The 24386-nt window shown below is 41.6% G+C and overlaps 1 protein-coding gene across 2 annotated transcripts; it reads left to right on the top strand.

Moving 5' to 3' along the window:
* Window positions 1–1323: 1323 nt before the first annotated feature.
* LOC130569719 (E3 ubiquitin-protein ligase TRIM35-like) lies at window positions 1324–24109 on the top strand. Of its 2 annotated transcripts, XM_057359522.1 has the most exons (6): window positions 1327–1974; window positions 4132–4227; window positions 4305–4535; window positions 4617–4639; window positions 4717–4835; window positions 22895–24104. In XM_057359522.1, the coding sequence occupies exons 1-6, from the start codon at window positions 1585–1587 to the stop codon at window positions 23431–23433; spliced, it is 1398 nt and encodes a 465-aa protein (XP_057215505.1). In that variant the 5' UTR covers window positions 1327–1584; the 3' UTR covers window positions 23434–24104. The 2 variants fall into 2 exon arrangements, with proteins under 2 accessions (XP_057215504.1, XP_057215505.1); XM_057359521.1 differs by having other exon boundaries at window positions 1324–1974; window positions 4305–4639; window positions 22895–24109.
* Window positions 24110–24386: the final 277 nt, after the last annotated feature.

Here is a 24386-nt window from a genome sequence, read left to right as displayed (position 1 = left end):
AATCTTCTTCAGACAAACATTTAAACACCAAGTTACCTGTTAAAATTCTTCATATTTTCACTTCTGTTTAGATCAAAGTGTTCTGTTTAAAACCACCATGCAATCAAACAGGAAAGTTCTAAGTGTTTTACACAGTGTTGCAGTGATGATTATAAATGATTTATCCGTACACACCATTATTATTTTTTTTATTAATTTGCACTTGTAATCTTTAATCAAAAATGTTAAGCTCCTCTCACCCTCTCAACAACAACTCTTCACCACATGACGTCAGCAACAAAAAGAGGTGGGACTATACTCACTGTCCAATGGCCAGGCATTTTAACCCTCCCCTCCAGGCCCAACTTACAACAAACCAATCAAAAAGGGAAGGCTAAAATAAAGCCCCGCCCTACAAGAAGTCAATCTCCACTTCTGTTTCATGGTGACTTTAAGTGAAGAAATAAAAGGTTAACATCCACATAAACTCAATAATGTGCCTCGGAAATATAAAGCTAATATTAGTTTGAGATTGTTTTCCAAACTCATGATCAACTTTTCCCCCATTTTTTAAATATTCAGGCTTTAAAGTCAGTCACCTGTCCTCCATTTTTTTTGTTCATACAATGGAAGTTTGATTATCAACATTCTTCTAAAAATCGTTTTTGTGTTTTGTAGAAGAAAAAGAAACTCATACAGGGTTGACGTCACACAAGGATGAGGAAATTATGACAGAATTTTCATTATGGGATGAACTGTCTCTTTAAATAAGCACAATTACAAAATGTCCTGTAATATGATGATAGTTCTTGAGTGAAACATCACATGAAACTTAAATAATGGATTCATAAGGCAGCATTTAATGTACCTCACCTATACAGTGAATAAAAACATAAATACTTCTTGTGAGGTCAAAAGGAGAAACATTACAGATATTCTGATAAACATCGATGTAAAAGAAGTCATACAGGTTTAAAGACAGAAGGATTCCAAAGCAGACAGAACAGAAGTGGCTGTGAATGAACATCTGAATACAACTATGAGTGCACGAGGATCTGACAAACTATTAATATATGTATTCATTTATAATGCCATCAGATGTTGAAGTGTTGAGATTGAATGTAAAGTCTCTTCAGTGTTACACATTAGGCTTGTTCGACTTGATGTGGTGCCGCAAGATCCGACAAGCGGATGACATCAAAGTACCGCGAGAGCGATTCGAAAGCAAACTTTTTATAGTTTTTCGAATCGCTCTCGCGGTAGTTTGATGTCATCCACCACGTGTCGGATCTTGCGGCGCCGCATCAAGTCGAACAAGCCTAATAACTCACAGTTGTTTGTGTAGAATCAGCAGGTTTGGTTGTGAATAAACTCACCCCACTTTCACAGCTAAGTTAACCAGGAAGCTCAGACTGCAGTAAACTCACATGCTAAGAAAACTAAGAACACAGATTCATTTGACGATGGACCGTCATGTGGAATATTTTTGATGGACAGCTTTAAGAGTACCTGCTGTGGATGTGAAGATGTTGAGAAATGAAACAGGATCATAACTAAACTGAAAGTGAAACTTTGAGGAAGGATTTGTACATGTAACTTGTTAAAATGGCGTCTAAATGTTTTTGTGAGGAGGATTTCTCTTGTCCTGTGTGCTGTGAGATTTTTAAAGATCCCGTTCTGTTATCCTGTACTCACAGCGTCTGTAAAGACTGTATTCACAGATTCTGGGAAAGTAAAGGAGCTCAAGAATGTCCAGTTTGCAGAAGAAGATCGTCTAAGGAACATCCTCCAGTAAACTTGGCTTTAAAGAATCTGTGTGAGAGTTTCTTACAGGAGAGAAGTGAGAGATCTTCATCAGTCTGTCATCTTCACAATGAGAAACTCAAACTCTTCTGTCTGGATGATCAACAGCCCGTGTGTGTCGTGTGTCGAGACTCCAGAACACACAACAACCACAAATTCTGTCCTGTCAATGAAGCTGTCGAAGATAATAAGGTCAGACAAGACAAACTTTGATGCCTGATATACTTTAAATAGTTTAAAATGCTTTAGGTTTGACATTTCCTAACATGATGTTAACACATTTAACATGTTTTCACATGATCCAGTATGATGTTAAAGGGATACTTCACTCAAAACTGAAAATCCTGTCATCATTTTTTCACCCTCTGATTGTTCCAAACCTGTATAAATGTCTTTGTTCTGCTGAACACACAGGAAGATATTGTGAAATCTCACCCCCCATTGACTCCCATAGTATTTATTTCCCTACTATGGCAGTAAATGGTGGGTGAGATCTGACATTCTTACAAATATCTTCCTGTGTGTTCAGCAAAACAAAGACATTGACTGTATGCAGGTTTGGAACAATGATGACATGATTTTCAGTTTTGGGTGAAGTATCCCTTTACGTGTTTAACATGACGTTGCCATTTTTCAAACTAACATGTTGCTAGAATGTTTTCTCATGAAACTAACATGCTTTAATATCAAGCTAGCATAATTTCACATGATGTTGCCATGTTGAAAATCCAGTATATCAGCATCAAACTAGCATGTTATAGCATGTTTTAACATGAAGTTAGCATGTTTCAACACGTTTCTAGCATGTTTTATTAGAAAGTTTCATCCTCAAGCTGACACACGTAATACACGTTTTAACACAAGCAGACTGTTTTAACAGGATGTTAGCGTGTTTAACATGAACCTTTGATGCATGTCAATGGGAATTTGAGTCTGTTTTTAAGTTGCTACAAAAATGTGATCATTTAAAAGTCTGAGCCATTAGAAAAGAATCTGAATACCATGAAGGTGTGTAGTAAAATGTGGTCGAGGTAGCTGTAAGAGTTACAGTCAGAAAACTGGAATAACAATTCTGACAAACAACATTTGGCCAATGTCAATGTACTATTAGCTAGCCATTGTTCCCGCTCCCATCTCATCAATAATAACTTCACAGAATCACACCAGAAAGGAAGGTGAGGAAATCCTCAGTAATGAAAAAGATTCAATTCAAATTAAATTTCTTAAGCAGTTCTCACAGGTTTACATTGTCATTTCATCTGAAGGCTTATAATTACATCAGCATATTATGAAAAAAGAAAAAGTAAAGGAAAGGGTATAGTATAGACCACTTTATCACAACATAACTACAAAAACCATCCAACAGAAGATTTAGAACTAAATTCAAATGTTAAACTTTAAGTCTGTCTAAAAATAAATGATAAAAAACTATAACTTCTGAATCAGTTTTGTTTACATCTGGCAAAATATGTTATATTATGTCATATGTCAATATTTGGTCATTTAAAGGAACACTCCACGCTTTTTTAAATAGGCTCATTCTCCAACTCCCCCAGAGTTTAATAAGTTGAGTTTTACCGTTTTGGAATCTATTCAGCCGATCTCTGAGTCTGGCGATAGCACTTTTAGCATAGCTTAGCATAGATAATTGAATCCAATTAGACCAGTAGAATCGCGTTCAAAAATTACCAGTATCTGGCGTAATAATAAGTATCAGGCGCAGTGCCGGTCACGTTGGAAGTTACCTAGCTGGGGACAAATTTCAGGCGTTGCATGATATCACTGCGCCTGCTGCGGCCATGTGACGGCAGCAAACTTCCTTGATTATTACACCAGATACTGGTAATTTTTGAACCGGTATCTGGCGTAATAACATGATATCAAGTTTGCTGCCATGTTACGGCAGCAAACTACCTTGATTATTACACCGGAATGGGAGTATAGTTCCTAATCATATCGGCCTAGAAATTCGCAACTTTTCATTTTCCGCCAGTCTTAGTACACGATATAAGTACAGAAGAGTCAAGTTTAAATAGGAAAAATATCGAAACTCTTCGGTCATTTTTGAACGCGATGCTACTGGTCTAATTGGATTCAATGATCTATGCTAAGCTATGCTAAAAGTGCTATCGCCAGACCCGGAGATCGGCTGAATAGTTTTTTTTCTCTCTTAAAGTTTTTAAAGCATTTCTTTGTGTTTTTAAAGTATAGTTTTCTTTTGTCAGGACAGTGAATTGTAACATCCATAACACATAAACATTTCCCACTTTTAAATGAACAAATTGTTGATGTAAGTGCATATCAATGCTGTATGACATGATTTATTGTGAACATGTTGTTTTCTTTCAGGAGAAACTCAGTGCTGCATTAAAACCCTTACAGGAGAAACTGAGAATATTTGAGAAGTTTAAACAGAATTTGGATAAAACAGCAGAACATATAAAGGTTTGAATGAAACATCATGTTATTTTGTAAATGTATATATTGATGGAGAGCTGATGGAGTCATTCTGTGTTTCTCAGATTCAGAGTCGCAGCACAGAGACGCAGATTCATGAAGAGTTTGAGAAACTTCACCAGCTTCTACATGATGAAGAATCAGCCAGAATAAGAGCACTGAGAGAGGAAGAGGAGCAGAAGAGTCAGATGATGAAGGAGAAGATTGAGAAGATCAACAGAGACATTTCATCTCTTTCACACACAATCAGAGGTGTAGAGGAGCAGATGACAGCTGAAGATGTTTCATTCCTACAGGTACTTCAATCTTCACTCCAATATATGAGGCTCATTTTCAATCATGTCAATCATGTCAATTGTGTGTTTGTGTTTCAACAGAAAGTGAAGAGCACGCTGGAGAGGTTTGTGTTGTGTTTGCTGGGATTGTGAATGTAAAGTCTGGGCAGAATGTCAGAATGACTCCTGAATGTTCTTCCAGAGTTCAGTGTGGAGCGTCAGATCCAGAGAACATCTCAGGAATGATGATCAATGTAGCAAAACATCTCAGCAACCTGAAGTTTACTGTCATACACAAGATGAAGGACAATGTTCAATACAGTGAGTACACAACACAACACAACACAACACAACACAACACACAACAACACACAACACTTCCACTCTTTACTCTCATCAACATCATTATGACTCTCTCTCTCTCTCTCTCTCTCTCAATTTTTTTCAATTTCAAGGTACTTTATTGGCATGATTGCGTGTTCTTACAATATTGCCAAAGCATTGAACAAATAACAAAAGACATACAATAAGTACAAACATGAGAGTAAAATTAAAATAAGGTGCTGAGTAAGGCATAAATATAGAATGAAATATAAAATAAAGTATATGTAAGTAAACAAATGAAATCTGGAAATACAATATCAATATCAAAAGTAGATTTCAGGCAGAAACATGAGAATGTAATAAAAGTAAAGAGTGTACAGTGGCTTGCAAAAGTATTCATCCCCCTTCATTTTATTCACATTTTGTTATGCTGCTGCCTTATCTTAAACTACTTTAAATGATTCTTTTTTTACATTAATCTACACTCCATGCACAATAATGACAAAACAAAAAACTGATTTTTGACAGCTTTGCAAATTTATTAAAAATAAAAAACAAAAATAAGTACATTGCATAAGTATTCATACCCTTTTCTGGGACACTTGAAATTTAGCTCAGAAGCATTAGTTTTGCTTGTTGATGTTTCTACACTTCGAGTGGAGTTAACCTGTGCCAAACTCAGTTGAACAAGTATGATTTGGAGCGGCACATACCTCTCTATAAAGGGTGCAACAGCTGAAAATGCATATCAAAGTAAAAACCAAGACATGAGGTCAAAAGAACTGCCATTAGAGCTATGAGACAGGATTGTATCAAGGCACAGATCTGGGGAAGACTTCTGAAAAAAATCTGCTGTATTGAAGGTTCACAGAAGCATGTAGCCTCCATTTATCCTCAATGAAAGAGGTTTGGAACCACCAGATCTCTTACTTGAGCTGACCTCCTGTCCAAACTGAGCCATCGATGGAGAAGGGTCTTGGTTAGAGCGGTGACCAAGAAGCTGATGATTACTCTGGTTGAGCTCCATGATCATATATGGAGATGGGAGAAACTTACAGAAGGACAAACATCACTGCAACACTCCACCAATCTGGGCTTTATGGCTTAGTGGCCAGACTCAAGCCTTTGCTCAGTGAAGACACATGGAAACTTGAAATATGCAAAAACATACTTCAACGAATCTTTCAAACTGTCAGAAACAAGATATTCTGGTCTGATGAATCTCAGATTCATGCATCATGTCTGGAGAAAAACAAGCACTGCTCAACACCTGTACAATACCGTCTTAACAGTAAAGTGTAGTGGAAACAGCATCATGATGTGGGGGTGTTTTTCAGCTTCAGGGACTGTACACAAAATACGGAGATAATGATCATGAAAACCTAGCCCAGAACATTCAGAACCTCGGACAGGGCAGAAGGTTCATTCTCCAACATGACAATGATCCTAAGCACACAACTAAAACAATGCAAGAGTGGCTTATGGACAACTCTGTCTATGTCCTTGAGTGGCCCAGCTAGTGCTTGAACCCAACTGAACATCTCTGTAGAAACCTGAAAATGTCTGTCTACTGATGATCTCCATCCAACCTGACAGAGTTTGAAAGGATCTGAGGAGAAGAATGGCAGAAAATTGCCAAATGCAGATGTGTAAAGCTTTTCACATCATACCCAAAAAGATTTGAGTCTGTAAAGGCGCTATAACCATTTTCTGAGTTGAGGGTATGAATACTTATGCAATGTACTTATTTTTGTTTTTATTTTTAATAAATTTGCAAAGCTGTCAAAAATCAGTTTTTTGTTTTGTCATTGTTGTGCATGGAGTGTAGATTAATCATTTTAAAGTAGTTTAAGATAAGGCAGCAGCATAACAAAATCTGAATAAAATGAAGGGGTATGAACACTTTTGCAAGCCACTGTATATGTGCATTGATTGTAGCAGATGAAGGCAGTAGTTTGTGCAGCTGATAGATGAATGAAGCAGCAGCTGATGTGTGTCTCTTCTCCCCCACTAACATCTGCATTCGCTCTGTTTCTCAACACCTATCAAACTCTGGCATGACCTTTGACATTGTGTGAAAGTGTTTCTCTCTCACATCTTTAAATTGATCACAATGAAGGAGAAAGTGTGTGTCAGTCTCCACCTCACCAGTGTCACAGTGTGCACAGACTCGTTCTTCCTTTGGAAGCCATGTTTGTCTGTGTCTTCCGCCAGACTGTGATCACTGAGGATCCGTCTCTGTTTCACATCTCCAACAGTGTAGAGATAATCTGCCAGATTGTATTTTCTGTTTAGGGTCCGATAGCATTCTAGTTTACTTTGGTTTTTACTTTCCTTTTCTCAATGATCTAAATATGACTTTTGACTTTCTTTGATCATTTGGTTTATTCTGATTTGGTTTTGTTCGGTTGTGCCGGTCGGAAGTGGCAGATGGGACTGGCTTTAGGTCTCAGCTCTTGGGTTTTAAGTGCTTCATATTGAAGTGTGTTAGGAGGACTTGAGTTAAGGTGTGTCCAGAATTTGAAGGAATGTTTTTGGATGTGTATTATCAGGGGGTATCTGCCTAATTCAGCCCAGCATGCATTAGTTGGTGTTCTTCTCTGAACTCTTGAGATGTTTTTACAGAATTCAGCATGCAGGGATTCTATGGGGTGTTTGTCCCATTAGGAGTAATCTGTCAGACACTGTGGACCTCGCAGCCATATAGAGCTATAGGCATAATTACACTATCAAAGATTTGACACCAGACTGGAACTGGAATATCTGTTTGGGTGAATCTGCCTTTGATGGCGTAAAATGCTCGTCTAGCTTTCTCTTTGAGTGCATTCACTGCCAGACCAAAACCTCCTGATGCACTGATTTTTAGGCCGAGATAATCGTAGTGTAAAGTGTGTTCTATTGTAGTGTTTCCCAGAGTGAATGTGTGTCTGTTCCCTATCAAAAGCTACACTCGATGCTACGTTTCAAATGCTATGGGAGAACAGTCTTTGTTCGACCGGTTGTGAAGCACGTATGTCAAACACGCCAAATTCTTTTGGCTTTAAATAACCTCGGCAGGTGACGTGGCTAATTACCCCAGCACCTGCAGGTTATAAATACGCGTGACGCGGACGCATCTTCAGGTTTCTTTGTCTTCAAGGACCGCTTTGTGTGTGCATGTGTGTCTTGCATTTGTGAAAAAAAAAAGAGTTTAACTAAAGAGTTTAACAAAGAAGTCTATATATATATCGATATATAAAGTGTCTAAGCACTACCGTAACTTAGCCTTTTATACGTATATTTAAGACGAGTTAAATAAATAAGTCATATTAAATTCAGAGCGGAGATGTGTGCCTCCTTGTGAGAGGTTCCTCTCCGAACTGGACAAGCATGAATTTAGCTTTGAGTGCTTGGGGGCTGACCATGCTGCCCTGGGGCTCGAAGGAGAGTGCGAACTCTGCGATGCCCCCGGCATCCGTGTTCTCCGTGCTTGGCTTTCTTTCTTTAAAAAGGGCCGAGCCGCCACTCCCTAGTCCCAGGGTTCGCGGTTCGATTTAACCAAGGCACGGGAGACGGATCAGTCTGCTTCCCCTGTGCACTCACCGAACCGCGACGTCCTAGCGTCAACTTCCGAAGCGTGCCCCGGCACCTCTTCGAATCGGGCAGAGGACGAAGCATACCTTGTTTCTGCGGGGTTGGAGAGTGCCGCCTCTGGGCGTTCCTCTCATGACGCTAAAGCGCTTGACGAGCTTCTAGGGGCGGTGACGAATGCAGTCGACCGTCTCAAGCTCGACTGGCCACAGGAAAAAGAGAGGCCCCCAAAGGCTCAAAGTTAGATGACAGATACCTGTCGGGTGGCCGAGGGGAGGAGCACCAGCGTAGGGCCCTCCCCTTCTTTGAAGATTTACACGGCGAGTTGTCCCGTTCGTGGCAAAAGCCACATTCCTCCCGTGTGTTCGTGCCATCGACGTCGATTTCTTCGACTATCGTTGGCGCGAAACCACAGGGGTATACGACAATGCCCCGTGTGGAAGAGACGCTGGTGTGCTATCTCTCCCCCGGGACGTCGTCGTCCCTGAAAAAGCCTTCTCTCCCCACCAAGCCAATGGGGGAGGCTTTTCAGGCAGCTGGTCAGGCTGGTGCTGCCCTGCCCACCATGGCAGTTCTGCAGGCATACCAGGCTGACCTGCTGGATGATGTGAGCACTGGCGGGGTGATTGATGAAACGGCGTTTGCAGAGCTACGCCTGGCCACAGACCTATCTCTCCATGCTACCAAGCAGACGGCCAGTGCCATCGGCCGGAGAGACATCTGTGGTTGAACCTCACGGGCATCAAGGACAGAGACCGGGCGTTCCTCCTTGATGCCCCGATCTCGCCTTCTGGGCTGTTTGGTGACGCGGTCAACACCGTGGTCACCAGGTTCCGGGAGGCGAAACGCCACGAAGAGGCGTTTGTGAGGTATCTCCCCCGCCATGCTCAAGTGTCTGGAGTGTCGGCCACCCACTCCGGACCAGTTCCCCGGTCCTGACCAGGCACACAGTCTCTGGTGGATCTGGTCTACCTGAGGCGCGAGGCCATCAGGGAGAGTGTGGCGAGTCGTGCCCCCCCTCGCAGAGGCAGGGGAGCGGCCCACCGCACCCCTCAGGCCGCCCCGGGAGTGTCAGACCTGAGGCACTTCATCTCTTATAAGAAGAGATCCCGAGACGTGTGCCCGGGACTGTGGGGGTGTGCCCCCCCGAGGAGGGGTGCATAAAATTCCAAAAGAAATTAGAGGCTCCTCTTCGGCACCCTCACAGGGCCGCTTTGCAATCTCTGCTGCCACCGGCGTTTCGGGCATTAGCGGGTTCAACAAGAATGCTAGATGTTCGGTTGTCTCCTGCCGTATCTCAGGATGCTAGACATCTGGCATCCCCCCAACGAGACGAAGTGCCAACATTGATACCCCTTTCAGAGAAGCTGGCAGCGTGGAAAATACTGCCAGGTATCTCTCCATGGGTATAAAGAACCGTAGACCAGGGCTACAGGATTCAATTTGCATATCACCCTCCACGTTTCAACGGCGTGGTCTTCACGTCCGTGCAACCAGAGCGAGAGCATCTGTTGGCACAAGAGTTACAAGCTCTGATGGTCAAAGGGGCCATAGAACGTGTTCCCCTACCAGACAGAGAATCAGGCTACTACAGCCGGTATTTTCTAGTTCCCAAAAGGGATGGGGGATTGCGTCCAATCCTAGATCTTTGCAGATTAAACCGCTACCTAAAGACGCACAAGTTCAAAATGTTGACAATCAAGATGATTGTGTCTCACATTCAGTTGCACAACTGGTTCGTGACGATCGATCTGAAAGATGCATACTTTCATATAGAGATCCTGCCACAACACAGGAAATTCCTGAGGTTCGCTTTCGGGGGGACAAGGCTTACCAGTATAGGGTTCTTCCATTCGGCCATGCCTTGTCACCCCGCACATACAAGGAATGCATGGATGCAGCTCTGGCTCCTCTGCAACTCCAGGGCATCTGCATTTTGAATTACATAGACGACTGGCTGGTTTTAGCTCAGTCTCGGGAGCTAGCGCTTCAACATCGGGATGTCGTCCTAGCTCATCTCAAAGCTCTCGGGTTAAGACTCAACGCCACAAAGAGCGTTCTCCCCCCTATGTAAAATACAACGTATTTGGGGATAATATGGGCCTCGACCGCGATGCAGGCACAACTGTCTCCTGCACGTGTCGAATCCATCCTGAGCACCCTGAGGAGCATCAGGCTAGGCCAGAAAGTCACTACTCATTACTTTCAAAGAGTTCTAGGTCCCACAGTGATACCTCTGGGCCTCCTGCACATGAGACCGTTTCAGTTGTGGCTCAAAGCCAGGGGGTTTCATCTAAGGGCCAACCCCCAGAGGCAGACAAGGGTGACGCGCCAGGGGCTTCGCACTCTTTCTATGTGGTTCCGACCTCGGATTCTGACTTTAGGTCCCACTCTTGGTCCGTGTTGTCATCGCAAGATGCTAACGGCAGATGCTTCCCTCAAGGGCTGGGGCGCGGTCTTAAATGGCTGTCCAGCCCAGGGGGACTGGAGAGGTCAACTTCTCGACTGGCACATCAATTGCCTCGAGATGATGACTGTATTTCGGGCCCTGAAATACTTCCTCCGGGAGTTACGAGGCTACCATGTCCTAGTGCGGGTGGACAACACTTAGTAGTCTCGTACATAAATCACCAGGGCGGACTGCGGTCGCGCCACCTGAACAAATTGGCCCAGCAGATCATGCCTGGGCAGAGGGCAAATTACTGTCCCTCAGAGCGATTCACATCCCGGGGCAGATGAATGTGGGAGCAGACTTGCTGTCCAGACAAGCTGTGACGAACGGGGAATGGAAACTCCACCCCGAGATAGTCAAACAAATCTGGGAAAGATTTTACAAAGCAGAGGTGGACCTCTTTGCTACGCAGGAAACAGCACAATGTCTCCTCTACTTCTCTCTGACTCATCCAGCTCCCCTGGGTCTGGACGCAATGGCCCAGACTGCGTCTTTACGCATATCCTCCGATAGCTCTGCTCCCGGGAGTCCTGGCAAAGGTCTGTCAACAGGGGTCTCGCCTCCTATCGGTGGCTCCCTGTTGGCCAACCAGAATCTGGTATTCGGACCTAGTATCCTACCTCGACGACTCGCCATGGGCGATCCCAGTCAGGAGGGATCTCTTGTCTCAAGCGCACGGGACAATACTTCATCCCCGTCCCGAGCTCTGGAATCTCCATGTCTGGCCCCTGAAGGGTACCAGCTGAGAGGTGCTGGGCTTCCGCCCGATGTAGTGGAGACTATTTTAAATGCTTGGGCTCCCTCCACTAGAAGGAGCTATGCCCTCAGATGGCGTGCTTTTAAAAGATGGTGCGCTTTTAAAAGATGGTGCATGGCTCACCATGCAGACCCAATTCACTGCCAGATTGTTTCAGTGTTGGAGTTTCTGCAAGAGAAACTGGCCTCAGGCACATGCCTAGGTACTCTCAGGGTTCATGTGGCCGCCATTTCGACTTGCCACGCCCTGATTGAGGGGGTTTCTGTGGGGAAACACCCGTTAGTCGCCCTCTTTATTCATGGAGCGAGGCGACTGAGGCCTCCTTCTAGACAGAGACAGTCCCTTCATGGGACTTAGCCATAGTGCTTGAGGGCCTGGTTGGCGCCCCTTTCGAACCCATGGAGTCAGCACTTGTCAGGCTTCTGACCCTTAAAATGTTTTTTCTAATGGCAATCACTTGGAGATTTGAATGTGTCCAGTACGTGCTCTTCGAAATTACGTCCACCGCACCAGCCAGTGGCGTATATCAGAGCAGCTTTTCGTATGCTATGGAGGCCGCAACCAAGGGGCGACTGCCACCAAGCAAACTATGTCTCATTGGGTGAGGGATGCTATAGCCCTGGCCTACGAGGCGCGTGGTCAAGCTTCACCTCTAGGAGTCAGAGCTCATTCAACAAGGGGGGTTTCATCTTCGATGGCCTTAGCAAGAGGTGTCCCCTTGCAGCAAGTGTGTGATGCGGCGGGCTGGTCCTCTCCGCACACATTTGTAAGATTTTATAGTCTGGATGTCCATGCTACTCCATGCGCTCGCATCCTGGAGTCTACATCCCAGAGTCATATCTGAGACCTCCTCTTAGATTGTGCACACACACCACACAACCTTGGGGGGTCCAGACACTTCCAGTGCAGCGGCGTTGGTATTCTCGCTCCCATAGCGTTTCAAACGCAGCATCAAGTGTAGCTTTTGATAGGGAACATCTCGGGTTACTTGGCTGTAACCCTGTTCCCTGAAAAAGCGGGAATGAGATGCTGCACCTCAATGCCGCACTGTAGGCGTGCACAGACGTCCTTTCAGACAAAGTTGGAACCTGAAGACGCGTATTTATAACCTGCAGGTGCTGGGGTAATTAGCCACGTCACCTGCCGAGGTTATTTAAAGCCAAAAAAATTTGTCGAGTTTGACACATGCTTCACAACCGGTCGAACAAAGACTGTTCTCCCATAGCATTTGAAACACAGCATCTCGTTCCCGCTTTTTCAGGGAACAGGGTTACAGCCAAGTAACCCAAGACTTTATCCTGTAATCTGTCTTTTTTCTGGAAAATCATAATTTGAGTTTTTTTCAGATTGACTGTCAGGGCCCATTTTTTAAAGTATTTCTCTAGCAGGTGTAGGTGTTGCTGTAGACCTTCAGCGGTGTCTGACAGCAGCACCAGATCATCAGCATACAGAAGACATTTCACCTCGGAGTTGTTTAGCGTGAGACCGGCTGTTGCAGATTGTTCCAGTAACACGGCTAACTCATTGATATAGAAGTTAAACAGAGTTGGATTTAAATTGCATCCCTGTCTTACTCCGCGCCCCTGAGTGAAAAATTCTGTTCTTTTATCGCTAATTTTAACTCCGCATTTGTTTTCTGTGTACATGGATTTAATGATGTCATAAGCTTTTCCACCTATGCCTGATTGTAGAATTTTATAATATAGGCCGTCATGCCATATTGAATCAAATGCTTTTTTTAAATCAACAAAACATGCATATATTTTTCCTTTGTTTTTATGATGGACGTGCTCATTGACTAATGCCTGTAGTGTGTAGATGTGGTCGGTGGTGCGGTGGTTTGGTAGAAATCCGATCTGACTTTTACTGAAGACATTGTGTTTGGTAAGGAAAGCTTGAATTGGAGTATTCAGGATACTACAGAAAGTCTTCCCCAGGTTACTGTTCACACAAATGCCTCGGTAGTTATTGGGGTCAAATTTATCTCCGCTTTTGTACAGTGGCTGTATTAAGCCTGTATTCCAGGATTCAGGAAAGTGTCCAGATTGTAATATCAGATGAAATAGTTTTAGGAGAGCTTCCTGCATCACTGTAGGACTGTGCTTTAACATTTCTGTTCTGATGTTGTCTAAACCGCATGCCTTCCTGGGTTTGAGTTTGTTTAGTGCTTCATTTAATTCTTTCAAACTAATCGGATAGTCGAGAGGATTTTGGTTGTTTTTGATTGTCGATTCTAACTGGTTTAGTTTGTTTTGTAGGGTTTTTTGATCAGGTGTAAGACTATCTGAGGAGATTTCTCTGAACAGGTTTTTAAAATAGTCTTTCCATAGTTCTCCATTTTGTATGGCTATATCCTGGTTTTGTTGTTTATTTAGACTATTCCATTTTTCCCAGAATCGATTATTAATAATAGAGTCTTGGATTTCATTGAGAGTATGGTTAAAGAGTAGTTTACATTTACATTTAGACATTTAGCAGACGCTTTTATCCAAAGCGACTTACAAAGAGTTCAGGGAGCAATAATCGATATGTCATACAGGAGCAATAATACAATAGGTGCTAATACAAAGTTACTAGTTTCAACAAAAGCTAGACCACTACCTGTTGAGAGAAAGGGTTAGTTTTTTTTTCATTTGTCTGTCAAGTATTCACAGAAGAGACGGGTTTTAAGTCGTTTTTTGAATGTTGTGAGATATGTGGTTGACCGGACTGAGTTAGAAAGAGTGTTCCACCAGGAAGGAGTTGTGAATGAGAATGAGCGGGAAAGCGATTTACTGCCCTTATGGGAAGGCAATACAAGACGCCGCTGGTTTGCTGAACGCAGGGATCTTGATGGGGTGTAGGAGCGTAGGAGGGTGTGAAAGAATGCCGTTGCAGATCCAGTGACAGTCCTGTAGGCAAATATTAGTGACTTGAATCTGATATGGGCTTCAACCGGTGGCCAGTGGAGAGAGATGAAAAGGGGTGTCACATGAGCCCTTTTGGGCTGTTGGAAGACGAGGCATGCTGCTGCGTTCTGAACCATAGTTACATTAGATCATGAAAATTACATTTCATGCAGTGTGTTATGTTGCCGTTGTCACGGATTGTGGAGAAGAACCCAAGTGCAGGCAGGCGGTGAAGGGGTTAAACAAGATTTATTAATAAATAAAACAAAACAAAGGGTCAGGTAATCCACAGGGGTAAGGAAAGTTTGGCAAGGCAAGGTAATCCACAGTGTAAGTTTAAACAAGCGATACAGCACACGACTCGGGAACAATACAAAATGAACTGGCACAGGACAGCAAAAGCAAGGGCATTCAATAGGGAGATGAACAAAGGATAATTAACAAGGGAACAGGTGTCGGGGATGAAACACTAATGGAAAGGTAACGATAAAACGAGAGGGGCAGGGCCAAAGACGAGACCAGAGAGAGAGCATGGCAGGTTAAAACAAACAATGTCATGTCTCTCTCTACACTAAACACAAGGGATCTGCCATGATTCTGCCACTAGACTAGAAAACCATGACCAAGGAGGCAGAATCATAACCGCCATGTTTGAAAGTAAGCAAGGGAGTCGACTCTGAATCACGCAAACAAGACGTGAACTAGTCCGAGTCTCTAACCGCCGCGTATCTACGTCACTAGAAATAGTCCCTGCCTACATTTTGCTGAGACAGCCGCGAAAACTTCACTCTCCTCCCCGAAAACACTGTTGCTCGTTCGTGATAAGTGTGCATCATGTCTAGAACCTGTGTTCTACGTTGTGAAACTAAGTACGTCTTATTTAAACTACCAAAGGAAGAACTTCTGAGGAAACAATGGTTACAATTCATTTTTCAAACGACACCAAATGAGTATAACCCCAGGGTTTTACTGTGCGCACGTCATTTAACCAAAGATTGCTTCAATAATCTTGGCGTGTTCACTGCAGGATATGAGAAACGACTATCCTTGAAAGAGGGGCAATACCAACCTTATTTGGACCTGTTAGCTCCACCGAATCACAACCTATAAATGTGACTATTGATTTTTGTCTGAACTTCAAGAAATATTTATGTCTGTGTTTAGCTAATGCATATAACGCTACCGTTATTTCTGGGGTATTACAGTTTGTTTATCTAGCTATGAACTCGGCTAATTTAAGTGTTCAATCTATTATCGTCTATCTATTATCTACTATCGTCTTCGGATGTTTCATCGTCAGACTCGGGCTCAAACTGGTAAGGTCAAATCCCCGCCATCTCTATCTATACACTGTATATAATGTCCAACCACCTGTAAACCGTAATCCAGCAATGATGGTAGGCGTTCCATTTGCGACACATGATAAACACTGTAACAAGTTCAAGGAATGGGAAGAAGGAGGCGGTCACCGGCGAACGGTCAACAACTTTTAATAAAAAATAAACAAACCACAAAACGAAAGTAAATAAACATAATAAAACATAACATAAAACCCAGGCCTGGTCCTCTCTCGTCGTACACTCCTGTCGCTCGTCCTTTTATGCTTCCGATTCTCCTCCGTGAGAGATGCCAGACCGGTGCAACGCACAGCTGACACTCATTATCACTGACACTTATTATCACTCACGTCTTTCCCTCACGGCTCTCGTCCCGCCTTGCTCGTTACAAACGCATTTGACCAATCACAGCAGACTACGCCATCTGACCAATCACATGACACTATGCTAGTGGATAGGAGGGGATTAGATGGATGAATCGCGGAATGAATCATTTGAGAGTCAGTCAAGAAGTAAGGTAAGAATAACTGCATATTATTACGACATAATAGTGTTTTTACGCCTTCTATGTAAATAAACTTGTTGTTGGACACTCCATAAACCAAAGTAGGACCTTAAAAATCATATGTTGCTTGCTCTTTAAGGTAATGTTGTTTTTTGTAATGGATTGTAGTTTTGTAGTCCCCAAGTGCTTCACAATAGTTTTGTCTGATTTCTGGTTTGCGGCTCTCTGTGTTTTAGGTTGGAGAGCGCTCGCTCTCTCTCTCTCTCTGAATATGTACTTCTCAGAATTTTTGTTTTGTGATTAATCTGCATTTAATCCACAGTGACAAGGTAGTAAATTACCCACTACTTTCTGGTCTCTCTCTCTCTCTCTGAAACTGGCATAGTGGTTAACAATCTTTTTACTGCGGTACTCCCACTTTCCATGCCCTCTAAAAAAGTTATATTGTCAAATGTTCTGCCTTTTGTGAGTGAGGAAACTTTAGTGAGAATTATGTCCCGATATGGGAAACTGGTGTCTCCCATAAAGATGATATCAATTGGCTGCAAATCTCCTCTTTTGAAACATGTGGTTTCATTTAGGCATTTTGTTTTGATGATCCTAAAAGAAGACGAAGAACTCGATTTGTCACTGCATCTTAAAATCGAGGATTGTGATTGTTATTTATGCTACAACAGAGAAAATTTAATGTTTCGGTTGTGGGGAAGTGGGTCATGTAATTCGCACATGTCCTAGTAAAGTTAACGGAAAAGAATCAGCGGTTGGTGACGCTAGTGTTGGTGAGTCGGCTGAGGCCGGACCGTCATTTACTGCTTCGCCCGAGACAGAGTCAGGTAAGGCGAAGGAGAGAGATGACGCGAGCCCGTCCGCGAGCGCGACTGAGACAGCTCCGGTAACTAACCTCATTACCGTGGTTGACAATAACAGTTCAGCTAACGCTGATACTCCGGTTTCTAAATCCTTTGTGGAGAAAGACACACACGGTGGCGATGATGTGATTGACGGTGTGCAGTCTGATTTGCTTTGTGATGGCAATGATATGGAGGCAGAACAGAGCGAATTTAAAATCCCAACTAAAAGGAAAAATACTAATGACTTGCAATATGATAAAGCAAAGAAAGTAGACGTGCAATAGTTTGATGTTGATAATGACGATGATGGTATGGAAAGCGGTAGCGAGTCTTCTGATTCTAGCGTTAGTTTGTCTCAGACCGACTTTTCCTCCCGCAGTTATGAAGTCGAGGATATAAAACTCTTTCTCAGGGCTACTAAAAACAAAAGGGGAGTGCGTGTAAATGAGTATTTTCCTGACACGAAACAGTTTGTAGGCAAAACTAGACTTTTCATGTCAGAAGGTTTGTCTTGAAGAGACAGTTTAATGGGACACAAAGGCAATATACCTGGACCCATGTTCGTGACAGCACTATCTCTCTGGCTAGGTTAGATAGGTTTTATGTTTATAAATATCATTGCAACATTGTTAGAAGGGTTTTAATCACCCCCTTGGGTTTTACTGATCACAGTATGGTACAGTGTTTTGTGTATTTCAACTCTTTGATCAATAAGAAGACACAGTTGGCTGATTTGCTGGGATTTAGAGCACGGGGGCTCTGGTCAGATCACGGTTCCAGAGGATAAACCAGATGGATGCTCCTTCCAGGTTCTTTTTCAGCTTGGAAAAGAAGAATGGTCAGAGTAGGACTATTCATGCCTTGCACTCTGAAGCTGGTAAATTATTAACAGACCAAATGGAAATCCAGAGGAGAGCAGTCATCTTTTACGAAAGCTTGTATAAAAATGAACTTGGAGCAGGATACGAGGGTGAAAGTGAGTTTTATGACGACCTACCCCAGGTTTCAGAGAAAGCAAATGCTGGAATGTCAGGTGACTTGAGCACAGGAGAGCTGTATGAAGCCCTTCAAGGAATGGAGTCTGGAAAGGCCCCAGGAATCGACGGTCTGCCAGTGGATTTTTATGTCATTTTTTTGTCATTCTGGACTGAACTAAAAGAGGACCTGTTGGAGGTATTGAATGAAAGCTTGGCTGAAGGCCAGCTGCCTCTGAGCTGCCGCAGAGCAGTTTTAACCCTTTTGCCTAAGAAAGGCGACCTTACTGACATCAAGTTTTGGCGACCCGTATCACTGCTCTATAGTGACTACAAACTGCTCTCAAAGACATTGGCTAATCGTTTAGCAGGGGTGATGAGTAGCGTGATCCATCCTGATCAGACTTACTGTGTTCCCGGCAGATCGATATTTGACAATGTTTCTCTAGTCCGTGATGTTTTTGAGGTCTCCAAGATGCTTAATATAGAATGTGGTTTAATTTCTCTAGACCAGGAAAAAGCTTTTGATCGTGTGGAACATTGTTATCTTTGGAGAGTTTTAGAATCTTTTGGTTTTTGCAAAAATTTTATTGATTCTATTAAAGTACTTTATAGTGGCGTTGAGAGTCTTCTTAAAATCAATGGTGGTTTATGTGCTCCGTTTAAAATGTATAGAGGTGTTAGGCAGGGGTGCTCATTATCTGGCATGCTTTATTCTTTAGCGATTGAACCACTCTTACAGCAAATAAGGGTTAAATTACATGGTATATGTCTGCCAAATTGTAAGGAGAACCTCATATTGTCAGCTTATGCTGATGATGTGATAGTTATGATTAGTAGACAAAGTGACATACAGGTTTTGTTAAGACTACTTTCAACCTTTAAGCGGTTATCTTCTGCTAGTATAAATTGGAAGAAAAGTGAAGCCTTATTGTTGGGTACATGGTTGGGAGGCAAACCGAAACTTCCTGAGGGCTTGTTGTGGGGAACATCAGGTTTTAAATATTTAGGAGTTTTCCTGGGTGATGATTCAACAGTGCAAACGAATTGGGATGGACTCATTGAGAAAATTAAAGGACGTCTGGAAAAATGGAAATGTTTATCTCCAAAGAAAGAGATAAAAAGAAATCTTTTTGTGATGAGAGAGAACCCGTTTTTCATGCTTTTGCTAACTGTGCCAGATTGGAACTTTTGTTTTTGTTAATAAGCAATATTTTTGCAAGTTGTGGTGAAACGTTTTCCTTGGAAGTGTTCATTCTTCGGTTTAAATATGTAAGGAAAAAGATTTTTATGTCAATTGTTGAATTTTGTTTTAGGCCAGTCTAAGCTGGCGGTTTATATTAGCAGGAAGAAGAAAGTTGAACACAAATTGGACATAGTTGACATAGTTGTTTTATTTTCAAATATGGTACAAGCAAGGATATTGACTGATTATAATTATTATAAGTATATGGATGATCTCTCTCTCTCTCTCTCTCTCTCTCTCTCTATCTCTCTCTCTATCTCTCTATCTCTCGTGCTCATGCGTGTGTGATTGCTGAGCGAGTGTGGGGAGCGTGTGGTGAGTCTGAGCGTTTTTTTAGTTTTTTTTGGGGGTGCTTTGTGCTTACAAAAGCATTTACTCTTAAGTTTTTCTATCTTTTTATTCTTATCGCCAAGATTATTTGTGTTTAGTGAAAGAAGTAGTTTCGTTGCGTTGATCCGGGCCGATTGCTACCTGTGTTCAGGTAAGCATGGCGCCCCGGACTCGCAAGCTTTGAGCACGCTCACGTGGCGTCATGCGGTGAAGGTGGCGTCCGCGGTGAGCGTTGAAGAATGTTGTATGGCTATAGGAGAAGTTGTGGGACATGGATCTATTTTATCAACCTCAAAAATGAATAATGCCCTTGTTGTTTTTTTGAATACTGTTGACAAGGCAAACGAACTAGTAGAGAGAGGGATTAACATTGATGGGTTGTTTACCCCTGTTCTGCCCCCTGTCAATGCCATCTAAAAAGGTGACGCTATCAAATGTTCCCCTGTTTATCAGTGATGAATTGTTAATACAGTCCCTTTCCCGTTATGGCAGACTAGTATCTTCGATTAAAAAAATCCCATTTCGAAGTGAATCTCCTTTGTTAAAACATGTCTTTTCGTTTAGACGTTTGCTTACATGATTGTAAACGACGATGCGGAGTTAGACCTTATGTTTAAATTTCACATTGATGACTTTGACTATGTTGTTTTTGCAACTACTGGGAAAATGAAATGTTTCGGTTGCGGTAAAGTGGGACATTTAGTCCGAGACTGTCCGGAAAAAAAAGCACCTGTAACTGAGCAAAATGTAGATGACATAGCTGATCCACCCGCGACAAATCGACCCTCTTTAGGCCACATAGAGCCGGTCATGGCTGTGTGATCTGCCGTAGATCACGTCGAGCCCGAGCGAACCGCAACGGAACTTACAGTCCTGCTCACCATTATTGGCACCCTTGGTAAATATGAGCAAAGAAGGCTGTAAAAATAAATCTGCATTGTTTCTCCTTTGATCTTTTATTTAAAAAATCTACAAAATTCCAACATTTCATTGAAGGAAAACAATATGTAGTGGGGGGAATATCACATGGAGAAAAATTTTTTTTTCTTCCATATATGTTGGCCACAATATTGGCACCCTTGTATTTAATTCACCCCGCAACCTTAATTTATAAGAAAATCAACTCTGAGTGTTTTCTTTTCAGTCTGATGAGGTTTGAGATTACATTGAGAGTCATCTGAGTCCATTCCTCCATTAAGAATTTCTCCAGATCCTTCAAATGTTGGTCCTCCCTCTTCTTCAGTTCATATCACTCATTTTCTATAGGGTTCTGGTCAGGGAACTGGGATGGTTATGGCAGGATCTTGATTTTGTGTTTAGTGACCCATTTTTTATTGATGTTGATGTTTATTTTGAACCAGTGTGCTGATGGACGATCTAACCACGACCCATTATAAGATTTCTAGCAGAGCAAGTCAGGTTTAGATTTTTTTACTTGTTGGTATTTGATATAAAACATGATGACATGTATCTGAACAAAATGTCCAGAACCTCTGGTATAAAAGTAGGTTCACAACAATGAAGATCTGGTGACATATTTAACTGTGGACATGGGGCATTCTTTTATCCCTGTGTGCACCAAACCTATCTTGTGTTATTGCTGCCAAAAAAACTCTTTTTCATTCCATATGGCCATAGACCCCAGTCCTGGTTGAAGTTCCAGTATGGCAGATTAATATGGTGCAGTTTATTTTTGCATAAGAGCAGAAGATTTGTTTCTTGAACAGTGTCCCAAACAACTTGTGGTGATGGAGGTGCAGTTTTCCTTTATTTTTATTAAATGCTTTCTGACCCCAAAATTCAACTGATTACTGCAATTTTCCATTTGTGCTCTTTGAAGAGTCTTTGGCCACTCAAATACTTCTCCTAGTTGTGCATTGAGACAATATAAACACACATCCTGTTTCAAGCTGATTTTCAACATCTCCAGTCCATTAAAACTTCTTGATCATATCCCTGATGTTGGAAATGACATTGTTTATTGTTTTAACTATTTCCTTAAAGCCATTTTGTATTTTGTGTAGCTCAACAGAACTATATCGCACATCAGAACTAGATTCTTTGGTTTTATCCATTGTGATAAATGATTAAGGGGGGTTGGGCTTTGTGTTATTCATATTTATCTAAATAATAGACTGTGTGAATCCAAGATCACCACCCTGAATCTCCTGCTAAATGTGGCTGGAGCTGATTTCATGAACATTGAGCAGCTAGCTTCTCATCTGGGAATCTCCTCAACTCGTACAGTGGCTCATCTGATAGGAAAGTGTCAGTATGTCTTCACAGATGCAGAGAGACAATCTTTAACTGACTATTGCAAAGGAGTAAAGACCCCTAACACTGAGGATCCTTTCCCGACTATATACTTGTCTCCTAAATTGGAGGATTGTGTGGGACTGTTTTTAGAAACTGGGAAGTCATTGTGTTTAGATTTCCTTTCAGTTACTGTTTTGGTTTTTAATAAGAAATGTTTAAGTAACAAAGTGGATACACCCTGGCGTTCATATTTTAAAATGGATGATAATGTCAAGCCTGAATGGAGAATATTGTATAAGCCACCGTTAGCAAAGAGGGTAGGAGACATACAGTGGAGGGTTCTTCAAGGAGCAATTGCGACCAATGCTTTTATTTCAGTTTTAAATCCTGAAGTGACCCCTGAATGTCCTTTTCAGAGAAACAGGTTTTAATGCTTTTGCAGAATGTCCTAGATTAGAGCCTCTTTTTGTTGTTTTAAGTAATCAGTTTCAGAATTTTAATGAAACTTTTTCAAAGGAAACGTTTCTTTTGGGTTTTAAGTATGTGCAGAAAAAGCGTTTTGATTGTCAATTGCTGAATTTTATTTTAGGTCAAGCTAAAATGGCAATTTACTCAAGTAGGAAAAACAGAATTGAACTAAAACCTGGTCAAAATGTCACTGGTTTATTTTCGACGCTTGTAAAGTCCAGTCGAGAGTGCTGATTGATTTAAAATTTTTATAAGGCGGTGGACGATCTGACCTCTTTTGACATGAAATGGTGTAGTAGAGGGGCTTTGTGTTCTGTGTATGAAAATGAATTGTTCTTTGCATATTTTTGATATTTACTTTTTTAATGTATATGTTAAATCTCTATCTCTCTCTCTCTCTCTTTATCTCTCTCTCTCTTCAGCTCCAGTGACTTTAGATCCAAACACTGCTCACTGTAAACTCCTCGTGTCTGATGATATGATGAGTGTGAGATTCAGCGAAGAAGCATCAGAGCTGATTCCTGAAAATCCAGAGAGATATCGTGATTCTGTGTATGTTGTGGGTTCAGAGAGTTTGAGATCAGGGATTCACTGCTGGGATGTTCAGGTTGGAAACAACACAGACTGGTGTCTGGGTGTGAAAACGGATTCTGCCAAGAGGAACAACAGCGGAAACTTGTCTTGGTTAAGTTTATTAAGGAGAAAGTGCTTTTATCTGAAATATCACACTGGTGAATACACTGCAGTCGGTACACCACGGGAATGTCTGTCCCTCTCAGTGAAAGCTCAGAGAATCCGAGTTGAGCTGGATTGTGACAAAGGAAATCTGTCATTCTCTGATCCTCTCACTAACACACACATACACACTTTCACACACACGTTTAGAGGATTTTTTCCATTCTTCAGTGTTACCAGTAACATTTGTCCCCTAGTGATCTTACCTGTAAAAAAACACACTTAAAAATTCAATTCAAATAGAGATTTTATTTTATCATTACAGTTATCAGTTGTTACTAACGTAACTTACATTTTAATATTAATTCAGTTTTGTTTTTTTATGTTTCATGTAAGGGATAATGTATAAGCAGCCGGTTATTAACCCCAACAGTATGATCATGCGATAACAGCCGGCTTTCTATACATAATCCCAATTATTACAAGGCTACTTACCTCAGAAGTAAGTTATTGAACATGAAAAATTGATTTGAAATATTTTATTAGTTTATTAGCATTTTAACAAATGCAGACCTTCCACAAGGAAAAATAATCAAACTGATTTGCAGCATCCGGGTTACCATGTGTTATTAATATTGAGCGGTTGTTATCTGGGAATAACAGACCTTGGAATGTTGTAACTGACCAGTCAGAATCAACTATTCCAGAGCGCAAAAATTCATTTATTTTCGGACTCATGATTCTGCTGTAGTGTCAAACTCTTTCAGACACGTCACTGCCACCTAATATTCTTACAAACCTTTATACAAACTATTAGAAATATTTGCATGTAATTTTTTTATGATGTTTCAATGATTTAGATTCATGAACGTTTTACATATGATTTTTGTCATTATTCAATTTTTACTTTTTTGTTCATCTTTATTTTTCCCTGAATCCACACTGAAGTTTTGAGTGAAATAAACATTTGTTATGTATGTATTCATATGTAGAATGACAAGTGTTTCCATTAAACATTTAAAACAATAATCAATTGCAATTGTTATATGATGCTTATTGATGTCACTTTTGTGAAGATTCTGTTGTTTTTCCTCAATTAAACAAGAATTCTGCACAGATAGATGTAAATAACAGTGGATGAGAGTATGGTGTGAAAATCCATGTGTATTTATTTCACGTGTTTGTTATGTTAGAAGATAAACTGTAGCTGTTGGGATGGAGAAATTATTCTTTGTTCTT

Source organism: Triplophysa rosa, linkage group LG19 (genome assembly GCF_024868665.1).
Source record: "Triplophysa rosa linkage group LG19, Trosa_1v2, whole genome shotgun sequence".
Classification (NCBI taxonomy): Eukaryota; Metazoa; Chordata; class Actinopteri; order Cypriniformes; family Nemacheilidae; genus Triplophysa; species Triplophysa rosa.
The sequence above is the reverse complement of the archived record's forward strand: the minus strand, read 5'-3'. Positions and strand labels throughout refer to the sequence as shown.